Genomic DNA, 14204 nt, shown 5'->3' with positions numbered 1-14204 from the left:
CCGTTACATTATATATAATTTGTATCGATCCAATCGACGTCGAGTTTTGTGAATAATACGAGAGGATCCTGAACGTCTGAGAAGAATCGACTTTCTTATAAATCTCTGCCACCATAGAGTAACAAATGACTAGCTTTCATGTGATTTTTTTTAATTTAAAAGTTTCTTAGAACAATTTAATAATATCAAAATTTGGAGTTACTCATTCACTTTTTTCAATTTATTAGAAATACTCGGCCTCGATTTGATATCATTTATTTTATTGCTGTGTATAACTTAGATGGAGTTTTTTTTTTAAATTGATTTAGTTGTTAGAATAAGATAAGAAAAATGGGGCATCGTTTTTCAAAATGTTTTCAAGCGTGATATTGCGGTTTTTTATTTCTCATGTTTTATGTGAATTTTTTTCACTTTACAAAATAATTACGGATTTGTATTTTTATAATGTAATGTATTTTTCAAAATTTGTGAAATTTTTTCCAATTGTTCTGTTGAAATTATTTACAGTTGGCTTCATTTTTTTTTTTCATTAAATTTTTATCAAGAGACTCGGCAGAGTCTCGGGACAAGTACATTGACAGCCCTGTCGTCTGCTGGCCCGAGGCTCTTGCCGAGACTATTATATTATTTTTATTATTATCTCTGAATAAAACGATTCGCGGTGGTGGGGGTAAAATTGGCATGTGATTTTCTTTAATAGCAAAGCTCATGAGTTATGTACGGCTTTGAAAATTGAACTTTAAGCTAATTAAGAAGTTCTCTGTGGAATGAGCCCAAAATCAGCATTCTCGGTGGCGTATTTGCTGAGAAAAAACTTTGCACGGGCTCAAGATTATGCAAAAAGTACCAACACATTTACGCAGCTGACGTATCCGTATATGGGTTCAGACCGATACATACAAGGGCTTCTTGATGCCCATCATAACCAATCACCGGTGAGAATCTATCCGTCTCGACCAATCGCCGATGAGAAAGTTTCTGATAGTCCTCAATGTTTTCTTGTATACCGTCTGTTATCGTCTGTTATGTTATTATAAAGTGATTGCGATCGTAGCCCCGTGGATCAACGGTGCAAGATTTGCAAATTTCGTTTAAATAAATAAAACATTATTGGAAATAGCAGTGGATATAATCAATTTTATTTTTTTCATAAAAGAAGTTTCAATAAGTTTCGAGCCCAATTCACGACAATAATATCTATAATAAATAAAACCTCAAAAGTGGATTAATTGATCTCATATAGTGTACTGAGAGTGAGTAAAATATTGAGAAGTGAAAACGTGAATAATGTGTGTCGTGAAAATTAAGAATTATCTGTTCTACTTCGATATCGTAATATATACATAGATAGCAAATTTGCGAGATTTCGCGTCATGCTGACGTTTGGGGTTATGACCGCCGGAGTGCTGTTGGGTGCAGAGTGTAGAAAAATAAAAGTGGTTATTGAAAAGTGGAAGGAATCGATATTATTAATGACGTGACTAATTAGTGTTGAATAATAATAATAATAACAATGAGAAAAAAAACGTTCGTTCATTATAACCTCTAAAACGTTCTTTCCAAACAGAAATTCTATGTTGTGTAATTACATTAAAGAAAGAGGTGGATGGTTGTGTGTAAACGAATTCAAATAAATTTTAAAAAACTTTGGTCAAGTAATTCAATGTATTGTTGTCATAATTTCTTTCATTTAGTTTGGCTGTGTTCACCGGTCCCTTTTTTCCACCTCCTCAGCTTACAGTGTATTGTCATACCAATTTCTATTTGTTCTCCAGACAATACGAGAGATATTCATATTTCTATTTTCTTATATTAATTTCAACAAGATAATTTGAAATATTTATAACAAAGAGCCTTCATGATTGCTTGTTCATACACCCAAGTTTTGAAAAATCTTTGGGCCATGTAAATGCATAGATATATTCACTTGAGTTGTTACATGATAAATTTGGAAATTTATTTCAATAAGTCATTGGGTGCTTAATTTTCATGATATCAAAATTTGTATCTTCGAAATGCAATGAACACCTCTAAAGTTCGACAAAGTGATGAAGTGACATGTATATTGAATATTCCCAGACCATGTTTGCGATTGGCATTGTGGGTTGAAAAATTCATGTCTGTAAGTCTACACCTGATCATTTTTGGATGTGATCAAATATTTTGTCTGCGGATAACCATGGAGACATACAAAATTACAGCATTTTGCTTGCTTCAACATGCATCGTATCTGTCGCTTTTTTTTTGAATGTGTCATAATAAGTTTCAAAAATGTGGTTCATGTAATTTTGAAGTGTTTTTCCCTATAGCACCAAAGTCTGTATAACTGGTACGTAGCAAGTACCTATGAACTTTGATATTTCTGTGAAATAGCAGGTATGCCAATCTTTTAACTTTTTGGTTCCCACTGGAATATTTTTTTTTTTTTTTTTTAATTTGTATTGTCCCCCCGCGTAGAGGCTTTCGCCTATTGCAGGGTCGGCCCGGGTCAGTAGCCAGTCCCCCCTGGGGGTCTGGTCCGGATCAGTAACCAGTCCCCCATGCGGCCGCACCCGACTTCCCCCTCTGTAGCGCATTTGCCATGGCACTCGATTCCATGGGCTCAGGGAAATTGCGGAAAACCTGTGCCACTACAGCCCGGCCCTGAGCTTGCCTCACGGTATCGGAGCTACGTCGCGCCTTTTCACGGGAATGTAAACATGAACTACAGTCATATGCATGTGTCGCACAGGTACAAGTACCTGAGTGTGACCCATACATACGCCTGGAGCTACGTCACGCTCATATTTCAATTAACGCGAAAAGGCTACGAGACCGGGAATCGAACCCAGGACCTTCCCGGCGCTCTAGTTTAGAGGCAAGCACGCTAACCACTAGACCAGAGCGCCAGTCCGACTGGAATATATTAACGAAGATATTCATTACTAAAGTCTTCACCTACTTATTTCTGAATAGATCTGAAATTACTGTCTTCAGAAACTAATGCATAGATACATGAAACAATTTTGATTTCTGTTCTCTTTCAATTGCACTGTCTTTTTTCTTTTTAACTATGGCTCTGCTCTTTCCGATCCTTGTTTTGACTCCATCGGTTTGCTGCGGATCGATGCATATTATTAATTGATTGCCTAATATGTGTCCTATGATTTTCTACTATTTCTTCATGCTGATTGTGGTAACGTGATTCAAGAGGTTTCCTATTATGATCATCAATCGCACATTTTGTACAACAGATTCTCAAAACAGTTTCTGGTCTTGATATAAGTGTAGTTATTCTTTTTCCACCTGGTCTGTCGAGTAATAAATTTTGAAACTAGTTCCAAAAAATCTTTGGATGCTTTTTTTACTGATAATATGAAGAGTTGAATCTTCGGAATGCGGTAGGCAAACACAAATATTGACAACACAATACTTATGAAATGACGTGTATGTTGAGTATTCCTATTCTGCAAACTGCAAATGTGGAATTATTGGTGAAAACATTCATTACGATAAGTGTACAATTGCTCAGTTTTCGATGCGATTAAGTATAATACCTGCCAACATCATGGAAACCTACAGAATTTCTGAATGTTATGTGCGCTATGTCATTTTAATGTAACATCAAGACTTCTAACAACTTTTCACTCTAATACTATAGATTTGGATCATTAAAATACAGCATAAATCTGCAAACTATCAAATTTATATACTGTGCCATTCAATTTATTTTTTGACTCGCACCGTAACATAAATATGAAGTGAAAAATTCATTACAAAAGTCTTCAGTTGCTCATTTATGGATGGATTTGAAATTGCTGTTTTCCAAACTCATTGCGCAGATACATTGAATTGCAGCAGATACCTGCGAACTTGGAAATTTCTGTGGATAAGTATATGTGCTAAGTATCACCCCCTATCTTTATGGTAATATGTAATGGAACTTTGTTCAGCAAGTTTTAAAGTATTTCTTTTCAAATAGTATTAAAGTTTGAATTACTGCGGTATGGAGCGAATACCTTCAAACTTTGATATTTTTGTGTCGCAGCATGTGTGCCAATTATTTAAATTTCTTACTCCAACCGTAACATGTAATTTCAAAAATTCATCACAAAAGTTTTCAGCTTTACTAATTATCTTAATTTTCCTTTTTCTAAATTCTATGCTAAATTTCTGAATTTCCTAATTTATTTCTAAATTATCCTGAAATGAAATTGTTTTCCTCCACAAGCAATGCAGGTACCTTAAACGTCTTTGAATTCCGTTGCTCTGTTGAATCAAGTACGCTCAGTTTTTTTTACTTCTTTGAATTCTGACATAATAAATGTTTCCGGGTGCCTTTTTTCTGCAACTATCAAACTGTAGATAATTGGATCTCCGCGGCCACTTGCAAACTTTGAAAATATATTTCATCGGGGGCATGTTTTGGATGACATGAAAATGTCTAGATTCAGAATGCAAAAGCGACATTTAAAAATGGCCAATTCTGTTGGATTCGTTGTGTCTTGAATTTGATCTATCTTTTCTCTTTTCCTTTCTTTTCAATAACGTTATAAGCCGGAAATCATATCTCAGCCCGCAACACGCATTGCTACATGCTCTTGAGTTTCCAATGGACAAAACATATTAGAAGACAAGGAGAAAAATCACCAAAGTCCAAGGAGAGACCTGTGACGAAATATTTTCAGTACAATTTGGATGAAAAATAGGTCTTTTTTCGTAGAAACCAACGTTATAAGCCGAAAATCATATCTCGGCCTCCAACCCGCTTTCCATCGTGCTCTTTGGTTCCTAATTGACAAAACATATTAGAGTACAAGGAAAAAAATCGCCAAAGTCCATGGAGAGACCTGTAACGAAATATTTTCAGTACAATTTGGATGAAAAATAGGTCTTTTTTCGTAGAAACCAACGTTATAAGCCGAAAATCATATCCCGGCCTCCAACCCGCTTTCGACCGTCCTCTTGTATTCCTGATTGACAAAACATATTAGAGTACAAGGAAAAAAATCGCCAAAGTCCAAGAACAGACCTGTGACGAAATATTTCCAGTTCAATTTTTACGAAAAATAGGTCTTTTTTCGTGGAAACCTACGTTATAAGCCGAAAATCATATCCCGGCCTCCAACCCGCTTGCGGCCGTGCTCTTGGGTTCCTAATTGACAAAACATATTAGAGTACAAGGGAAAAAATCGCCAAAGTCCGAGGACAGATCTGTGACGAAATATGTCCAGTACAATTTTCACGAAAAATAGGTCTTTTTTCGTGAAAACCAACGTTATAAGACGAAAATCATAAATAATTCATAGAAATTTAAACTAAAATCCTATAGTCAACTGAACATAAATAAGGAACTTTTGAGAAAAAAGATGTGATATCAAACCATAAACTTCCCCTAGGAAAAAAAAGGTTGGGACAAGTACATTGATGGTCCCTCGTTTGCTGATAATTCCATCCATGAAAAAAACTTTAAAAATATTTGCTTTTTAAATTGTCAAAAAAATAATTTTATAAAAAAAAATACAGAACAATTCGAAACAATTTTCACAAATCTTGAAAAAACATTATCTGTAAAAAAAACTAATCTGTATCTATTTTTTAAAGTGTCAAAAGAATCAAATAACAAGTAATAAATAAAAAACCGAAAAATCGGTCTTGAAATCATTTTGGAAACCGATGCCTCATTCTTCTTATTTGATTCGAACAGCTAAATCAATTGAAAAAAATTCCATCTAATTTACGTGCAGCATTAAAATTTATATCAATTCGAGGCCAAGTATTTTCTAATGAATTGAAAAAGTTACCACTTGAGTTACGTGCAGCACTAAAATTTATGATATCAATCGAAGGACAAGTAATTTATGAGTAACTCCAAATTTCAACATTATGGAATTGTTCTAAGAAGCTTTTAAATCCAAAAAAATCACATGCAAGCTAGTCATTTATTACTTTATGGTGGCAAAGACTTATAAGAATATCGATTCTTTTCAGTCTTTCAGGAGCTTCTGATATTATTCACAAAATTCAACGTCGATTGGATCGATACAAATTATGTTTAAATAAGTGTTAAAAGTACTTGTTTGGCCCATCACTATTCATTCAAATAAAAATCAATCATAAAAAAACGAAATTGTACGGCAGAATCCGGTTAAAAATTTATTGAAATGCGATTTATTATAAGTTTAATGTTCTTAATAATAGTATAGGTTAGTTATACCAGAAAAATGTAACGAATCGATTAAAAAAAAAAGTAGTTCTACCCTTTAGTTTTTCAGATATTACAAGTTAAAGTTCTGTGGTTTCCCCATCTGAACACATGGTAATCGTAAAACAAAAAATGAAAACCGAAATAATTCAAAAACGGTTTTGACGATTTTGATTTAAAAAAATACAGTGTTAGAGAATCTTTTGAAGAAAAAATTAAAAAAAAAAACATGATTTACCATCTAGTTTTTAAGAAAAAAATTATTATAGTAAAAATCGTATGAGAATTTGAGTGGGGACATTTCAAGGTTCGCGACAAACAGTTGCCTGTGTACAATGTTGTCACGATTGACGCGCTTCTGAGCGTTCATTGTATGCTCGTAAATGTGCATACGGCACGAAGGTGTATTCTAGCAGTGGCGTACGCCAAAGACAAAATGTAAAAATTCCAAAATCACGAGCAATTATGAAATTATAGTAAAATATCGTAAGCATTTATTTTTTTACTAATAATTAACTATATTTTGAAGGATTTTTGGGACATGTTTCACAACGAATAATGTTCACACAGAAAGGGGGCTGCATCTTATTTTTTATGTAGCACTTAGCTATCGAACTACGTTAAGAGAGAGACGTGCCTGTAAGCATGAACTTAGGTTCAAATATCAATTTTTCTGCATGATTCTAGAAATTTGGATTATTTAAATCTGGTTTATGAGTTAATTTTTTTTTCCTCCTTGCCGAAACAATTGTATAATAGTATTCAATATGCAGATCAAATAATAAGGTCTTCCATACTACACTAACGAAAAAAATTGAAGAGTCAAAAAATTTTTTGCGAATTTTCAGTGATTTTTCAAAATGTTGTATTTCAGTGAAAAATGGTCGTATCGACGTCTAAAAAAACGCATTTTGAAGCTTCAAGTTTCTAATTTCAAGATCTTATGGCAAAAAAAAAATGCAGAGCTACATGTTCTGCGCAATTTTGAGTAAAAGTGTGAGGAAAAAAATTTACAAATTTTTATGGTGTTTTTTTTAACTCCACAAGTTTAGAAATGTTTTTTTCAACTATCTTTTTTTTTACATATATGCGAATTTGTACATCGGCGAAATAACGTATCTCAGGAAAAATGTTGTGTAAAAAGATATGATCTAATAAGATTTGGATAGATGTATGTAAAAAAACAGAAGAAGTGTTATTTTTAGTTTTGAGGCTTGTATTTATATGCTTGTCTACTGGAACGAGAGCGAAGAGGATCTTTCCCAGAATCAGGTATCAGTATATAATTTACAACGCTTGGGTAAGTAACTTTCTTCAACTTATGAGTATTTTAGAAAAAAAATGTGTTTAATTATAATGTTTCTTTTCTTTACCGGTTTGCAGAGCCAGCGGAGACAACGGAGTCATCGGAGACAGCGCAGTCCACTATTCAACCAGACGCAGTGAAGGTAAGTGTGTGTAAGTTAAGTTTAGTTACTTTAGCTTGTGGGATTAATAATAATTAAATGTTAAGTATTCTTAAGAATTAAGATTTAATAATATTAAAGGATGTTTACTTTATTTACAGGTCAACGCAGCCAGTGGAGAGGAAATTTCAGCCATGGGGGATTGCGAAGTAGGTTTTTTCCCACCAGCGAGGTCTGCAGAGGACATTTTTTCAGCCTGCGGAGGCTTTCAACAGTAAGCGCTTTATATTCTAGTCCCTATCTCTAATTGTTATCTATTCATTTAGTTTATTTACATTTAGCAGTACTATTCATTAATAATAAAAATGTTTATGTTCCAGATAAAAAAAAATGATCGACGAAAAAGAAAGTTGTAGTCACAGAGTGACGTACAACAAGTTTTACTCTCAACTTTTGATTTTCACCCCTTTTAAGGGTAGTAAGATTAAAATAAAGTTCAGAAATGGAATCAGCGACCCAAAAAACGGTTGTGTACCAATTTATGTTGAAACCAGTTGAAAATTAAAAAAGTTATTTAAAAATTTATACATATGATACAATACCAGAGTAAGCCCGACTTTTTTTGTACTTATATGATACAATACTGAAAAAAAATCAGTGGGCCAACTACTACTCTTGAATTTTTGCTTATCGGGAAAGAATTTGAGCGATTTCAATTATCAAAAATTGTTTACGCTGCCCAAAAAAAATCAATAAGATCACTGAGTGAGTGAGCAAATCATTGTCATCTATATACATATTTCTGTTGCGTGACTGACTGACTGACTGACAGACAGCGCACAGCCTAAACCACTGAAGTTAGGATCGTGAAATTTGTCACGGTTACTCCTCTCCCATCGTAGACGCTCACTAAGAACGGATTTTGTTCGTTCTCTACCAAAAAAAAATTATCGCAATTTTTTTTTCAATTTCACACACACACACACACACACGCGCGCGCGCGCACATTTGGATATTTTTATCGATATGAATTTTTGACGTTTTGGGACATTGCTATTGAAAACTGGAAAAATAAAAATTTCACCATCACATAGCTTCCTGTATGAGGAAGCAAAAGTAACGACTCCGCGTAGGCGCCGAATTGGAAATTCAGAAATAAATACACGTTTCATGTATGATGGATCTGTAATTATCGACGTATCTCAGGATTTTTTGAATATTCACACTGAATAGGGTTTTCGAATGTGAATTTTTTGAAGTTTTTCCATAGCCAACTCGGTACAGATCTTTTTTTGTCAATCGAAGTCTGTAGATGTTTTTTGACATAGCAAATTTTGACAGATCGTTTTCTGACGCTACCATGTTTAAACGTGTCGAAACGTAACAAAAAAAAAAGAAAGGACATGTACGAAAATATAAAAGACGAATAATAATCTTGAATTTACAACACAAGTTTATACGGATATAAAAATGGTTGAAGAAAGTTTGTATATCGACGGAGAAAATATTCCCCAAACTGTTGTTTCCATTAAAGGAGACGGAGCCTGCTTATTTAGAGCTTTATCTTTTTTGAAAATTGTTACACATGCAGAGACCCCCATGTGTAACATATGCAAATAAATCAATCTTGCAGAAGTATTAAAAAATGCAAAATCATTCGTTTGGGATGAAATTACAATGACACACAAGGGCGCCGTTGAGGCTGTAAATAGGACCCTACAAGACATTCGTAATAACAAAAATCTAATGGGTGGTGTAACAGTGCTATTAGCAGGAGATTTTCGATAAACTTTACCTGTGGTATCTAGAGGAACACGTGCTGATAAAATTAAAGCCTGTCTAAAAAGATCTATTTTGTGGCCCGCAATAGAAATTCTTAAACTTACAAAAAATATGGGAGTATATCTAAATAATGATGTATCAGCCGGACAATTTTTAGATACTTTAATGAAAATGGGAAATGGTGATTATCCATCAACAGATGATATGCTTATGGTCCCGGACGAATTGTGCACATTAGTGAGTACCGTGCAGGAATTAATAGATCACATTTATCCGGGAATTTCACAAATCCACAATAAACCGATTAAATGGTTTTGTGAACGGGCCATTTTGACTCCAAAAAACGATCAAGCTGCATTTATTAACGATATGTTGCTAAAATCATTTGATGGAGAAGAAATGATTTACAAGTCGATAGACACTGTATGTAATGCAGATGAAGCCTTGAATTATCCGGTAGAGTTTTTAAATTCGAACGAAAGGGCTCACCCGTAATGCTACTTCGAAATCCACCGAAACTGTGCAATGGCACAAGTCTGCAAGTCAGAGCCATGCATAAAAATTTAATTGAAGCTACGATTTTAAGTGGATGTGCTCAAGGAGACACAGTTTTTGTGCCGCGTATTCTTCTAATACCCAATAACCTCTCCTATGAATTTAAAAGATTACAATTTCCTCTAAAAGTATGCTTCGCAATGATAATAAACAAATCTCAGGGTCAGACTTTAAAATATGCTGATGTCGATTTAAGAGAAGATTGTTTCTTTCAGGGGCAATTTTACGTAGCTTGCTCACGCGTCAGTTCGCCAAAAAGCCTCGTGATATTGGTGCCGTCAGAAAAAATAACAAAAAATATTGTTTATAAAGAAATTCTCTGAGAAGCCATCAAATGTTCACATTCACAATGCGGAATACACTACAAATTATTCCCTCTACACGTTCGATTCCTGGCAATAGCTACTCTGGAAGGCAAATTTGAGAGCATAACTCACGATAAAATTGTATGGGTTATGCTTTTGAACGATAAGGCCAAAGCGGGACTAGCTATCTACGTAAACGTGTGTTACGTAGAGAAAGGGGAGTTTTAGTCGGTAGGGTCGCAAGACGAGTCCGACACTTGAGGGACTAGCTAGGACCCCAGTAGTGCGTAACTGGGCATTTCCCCTCTATAAAGAAAAAAAAATTATTAACTACAATTTTTTTCGCTCTGTATCAGATTTCGTAGAGAGTTCTCTACGAATCTCTCTTTCGTAAATAGATTCGTAGAGAGTTCTTTACGAATCTATCTTTCGTAGAGAGTTAACTTAAAAGGAAATGAATGATAGATTACATTTTATATTGTAAAAACGCGCGCGAAAGCTATGTAAAGAAATGTAAACGCATACCTGTACACAGTATCACATAGGTCATATGGAAAACTGTGTTAGATACTATTGTGTGCCCAGCAAAGCGGGCATACCTTGGCTATATCACTATAAAAGTGATATAAATATAAATCATATCAATATAAAAAATGTTTGAATGTGGAAAAATATTCATATTTTTGATTGATAAACTCTTGAAAATAGATTTCAATAGAGTCCCATCGACAATTTTTTATGGAAATTTATTCGCTACGGCGAACTAGGCCCAATCATGGCACAGCAATGGATCATAGTAAAGAAAATGTGAATCAGTTGGTAAATAAAAAAATGTCTTGGTAGTTAACTTGAAGCATCACTTGCGGAACGGGGTCCAGCGAAGGTGGTGATAGCCTTTTCTACAATTGATTTTTTTTTAAATTCTGGTCCAGTAACGTTAAAAGATGATATAACAACCCTGTTCCATTAGATTTATGAAATGAATTCATTTACTGTCGAAAAAAACATTGAAAATACTCATATTTTCGCGCCTCTAACTACCCCTTAAAGAATTTCAAACTATGAAGATATTTGTTTCAATATAACACTAGATTTCTAACATTTAAGAATGAATATTGTTATTATTAATATTAACCTAGCTAAACCCTCCCCGGAAAGAACGAATCGAGAAACAGAGAAATGCAGGTAGAAAATTGATAAACTTTCAGGGCATGAAGATATGGATGCAGATTATATACGAGGGATTTTTTTATAAAAAATAATAAATAATTGATATCGTATTGGTACGTAATCATAGAAAATGCAGACGCATTCCAAAAATATCGAATTCACTTTCTAGTTTTTTTTTTTAAATTGATAAAATTAATGGCATAAAAGTATACTAACAAATGAAAACGCGGTATCGAAATTATTTCTCGGAACAACATACGTCTATTCCCTTATTTGGTTGATTGATTTTGTTTTCCTTCGTGCTTCATCTTCAAGTATTTCGGTTTTGATCCGTCTATCTATCGTCACTGGCATCCTCTGTTATTACTCTACCTTCCTCTTTCTCCGCCTCTCTTACACTTTCTGTCTCCTTCTGGATTATTGCCAGGGGTAATTTTAGCTTTTATTCGACGCTCGATAGATTATCCTAATTCCTCGAACGTGTATAAGTCACTTGGTACAGCTTGCCCCTTGTCACCGAGGGAGAGAGAATTATTCGGGTACATAAAAATCGGGTATGTCTTAGAATTTTGAAAGAAAGCTTACTGAAGGCTATTTTTCAGAGTTTTTATACAGATTGGAATATGGTTTGTGTCAATAATCATTAACACAAATATTAATTATGGCTGTTGTTTAACGTATGGTATATTGAGGGAAATTAATATCATGAATTTAGAGTATATGCATGTAAGTGTTTAGAAATGAAAGCTCATTGCACAGGAAATATTGAATTTGTATTCACAATGTAACAGAGTGTAATAAATAATTAGTCATCCACCCGTGATAATGTATAAATTCACTATTTATATATTTTTTTATCAGCAATTCAATGTTATATGAATAACAAAATTGATAGTATAAGGTTTGCAAACGTAGAAACATTCTCTGATTTTAATAACCGATAAAAAATACTCAAACGAATGTTAAGTTAATGATGTGGTTAGATGAATCTTTCAAAATGTAAATTTTTCGATATTTATCCTCAGCTGAAAGAGCAGGGAGTCATGTCGATCGGTCAAAGGATCCGTATATTATAAATGTCCCTATATACGTGCTACATCGTTGAATTTGAAAAAAGCTGAAAGAGTGGGGGAAGGGTCGGGCTAATTAATGATCAAGACCCCACCCAGTGATGGAATATGATGCCAAAACTAATACATCTATGACAGAAATAGTGGGTGGAGCTTTTGCGAGATTCGAAACAATTCTGGAGTTCTCCAATTGGCGGACCATTTCAAAAATAGTCATTTGGGGGTTGGTCGTTTCGTAGTTCTTTCTCTTTTTCTCTCACTTTGTCTATCTCTCGTTCTGGCGCGGTGACACATGTAAAACGTAAATATCCACGCTGTCACGAGCGGCGAGAGACACACACGACGAGGAGGCTTGCACCAAGACATAGAAAAAGATACATTCGGGAGCGACGTAGAGCCCCCAGAAGTTCGTAAAGTCATTCACAGTCTGTGAACTCAAACTTATAACTATATATTAGTATGCATATGTGATAGAATGTCACAAATGTACAAATACATGGACGAGAAAACGTCTTGAGGCAGACGATGCCATGTGGCAAAGACGAGGGACATTGCTAAGAGAGAATAAGCCAGTGGACCAAGTACACACGTTTTCACTCTGATCTCCGACTTGGTAGATTTCAGACGTTTGTGAAAATCTCCAAGAGCTTTTGACAAGACAAAACAAAAATAAGTGAACGGCTAGAGAGGAAAACGCGAGATATGTCCTCAAGAATCGAATCAGCAACACGAATAAAATATATAAACTGCTTATTTTATCAATGACCCAGTGAAAAGTGTGTGAAAATATCTTCAATGAAACCGATAGACTTTTGATATAATATTCCGATAGACTTATATATAATATTTCGTGTAAAAAAAACCAAAAAATCTGTCTTATTTCGTTGCATCAAAATTCTTATTACTGTTGATTGCGGTTTTGGTAGTGCGGGTCAGACTATTTATCGAAGGAAAACGATGATTGGTCAGATTGTATCGAGATCGTTTCAGCTATGATAAATTTGTGATCGATTGCAGTTGAAAATTTAGTTTTAGCCTATGCTTGCAAAGCAAGTTACACGAGAAAAAAAAGGATAATCGTTTTATTTCTAGGAGTGTTTTAGTGTTAGTGTACGTGTTGACTATTTTGTAGTAGCTCCATAATCCTGTGTATAATTCATTCTGTACGAAACCATTAATAGAAATACTATCGCTCTTCAATCTATAGCAATTTTTTCGATCGAAATCGCACATGGTACAACGATCGATATTGAATCATGAAAAAATAACGGAATGACGGAAAAAATTATTTGTATTGTTACAGAGAATTGTGTTAGTGTAATTGTTGCAAAGAAGTGTTAAATAAGATTAGAAAAAAAATCAATTAACAACGACAAAATAAAGGCTTGTGAAATGATGACCCTCATGACGGACATTGGACCTTATCCTTACGAGGCAAGGGCCTCATACGATTCTTATCATCACCATCATCACCATCACCATCATAATCATCATCGTCACCGACATTTTTATGCGACAAACCTGGAAAATGAGTACATACAAAATTATGCCAATGAGCGTGATGCAAATAGAGACGAACAAACTATGCAGAGAACTGCGAGCACCGATAGCAATAGCTTGGCGTCAGTTGGAAGTTCAATCCATTATCGACATGATCATCTAAGCAGGTACGAACTGTATGAGAAATTCCTCTTATATTTTGATAAGTCCAACGGGTCGCAATTAGAGTTGC

The 14204-nt window shown here is 34.5% G+C and overlaps 1 protein-coding gene across 9 annotated transcripts in view; it reads left to right on the top strand.

Moving 5' to 3' along the window:
* Positions 1-12925: 12925 nt before the first annotated feature.
* Positions 12926-14204, top strand: part of nau (nautilus) — a 222938-nt gene continuing 221659 nt past the window's right edge. Inside the window, exons 1-2 of one of the 9 annotated variants that reach the window (XM_043430487.1) lie at positions 12971-13444; positions 13776-14139. In XM_043430487.1, coding sequence (XP_043286422.1) covers positions 13865-14139 — 275 coding nt within the window. In that variant the 5' untranslated portion in view covers positions 12971-13444; positions 13776-13864. Of the gene's footprint in view, positions 14140-14204 lie in introns of all 9 variants that reach the window. The other 8 variants (XM_043430485.1, XM_043430484.1, XM_043430488.1 and 5 more) reach the window with 8 other exon arrangements.

This window comes from Venturia canescens, chromosome 10 (assembly GCF_019457755.1).
Source record: "Venturia canescens isolate UGA chromosome 10, ASM1945775v1, whole genome shotgun sequence".
NCBI lineage: Eukaryota > Metazoa > Arthropoda > Insecta > Hymenoptera > Ichneumonidae > Venturia > Venturia canescens.
This window is presented reverse-complemented; position numbering and strand designations above follow the sequence as displayed.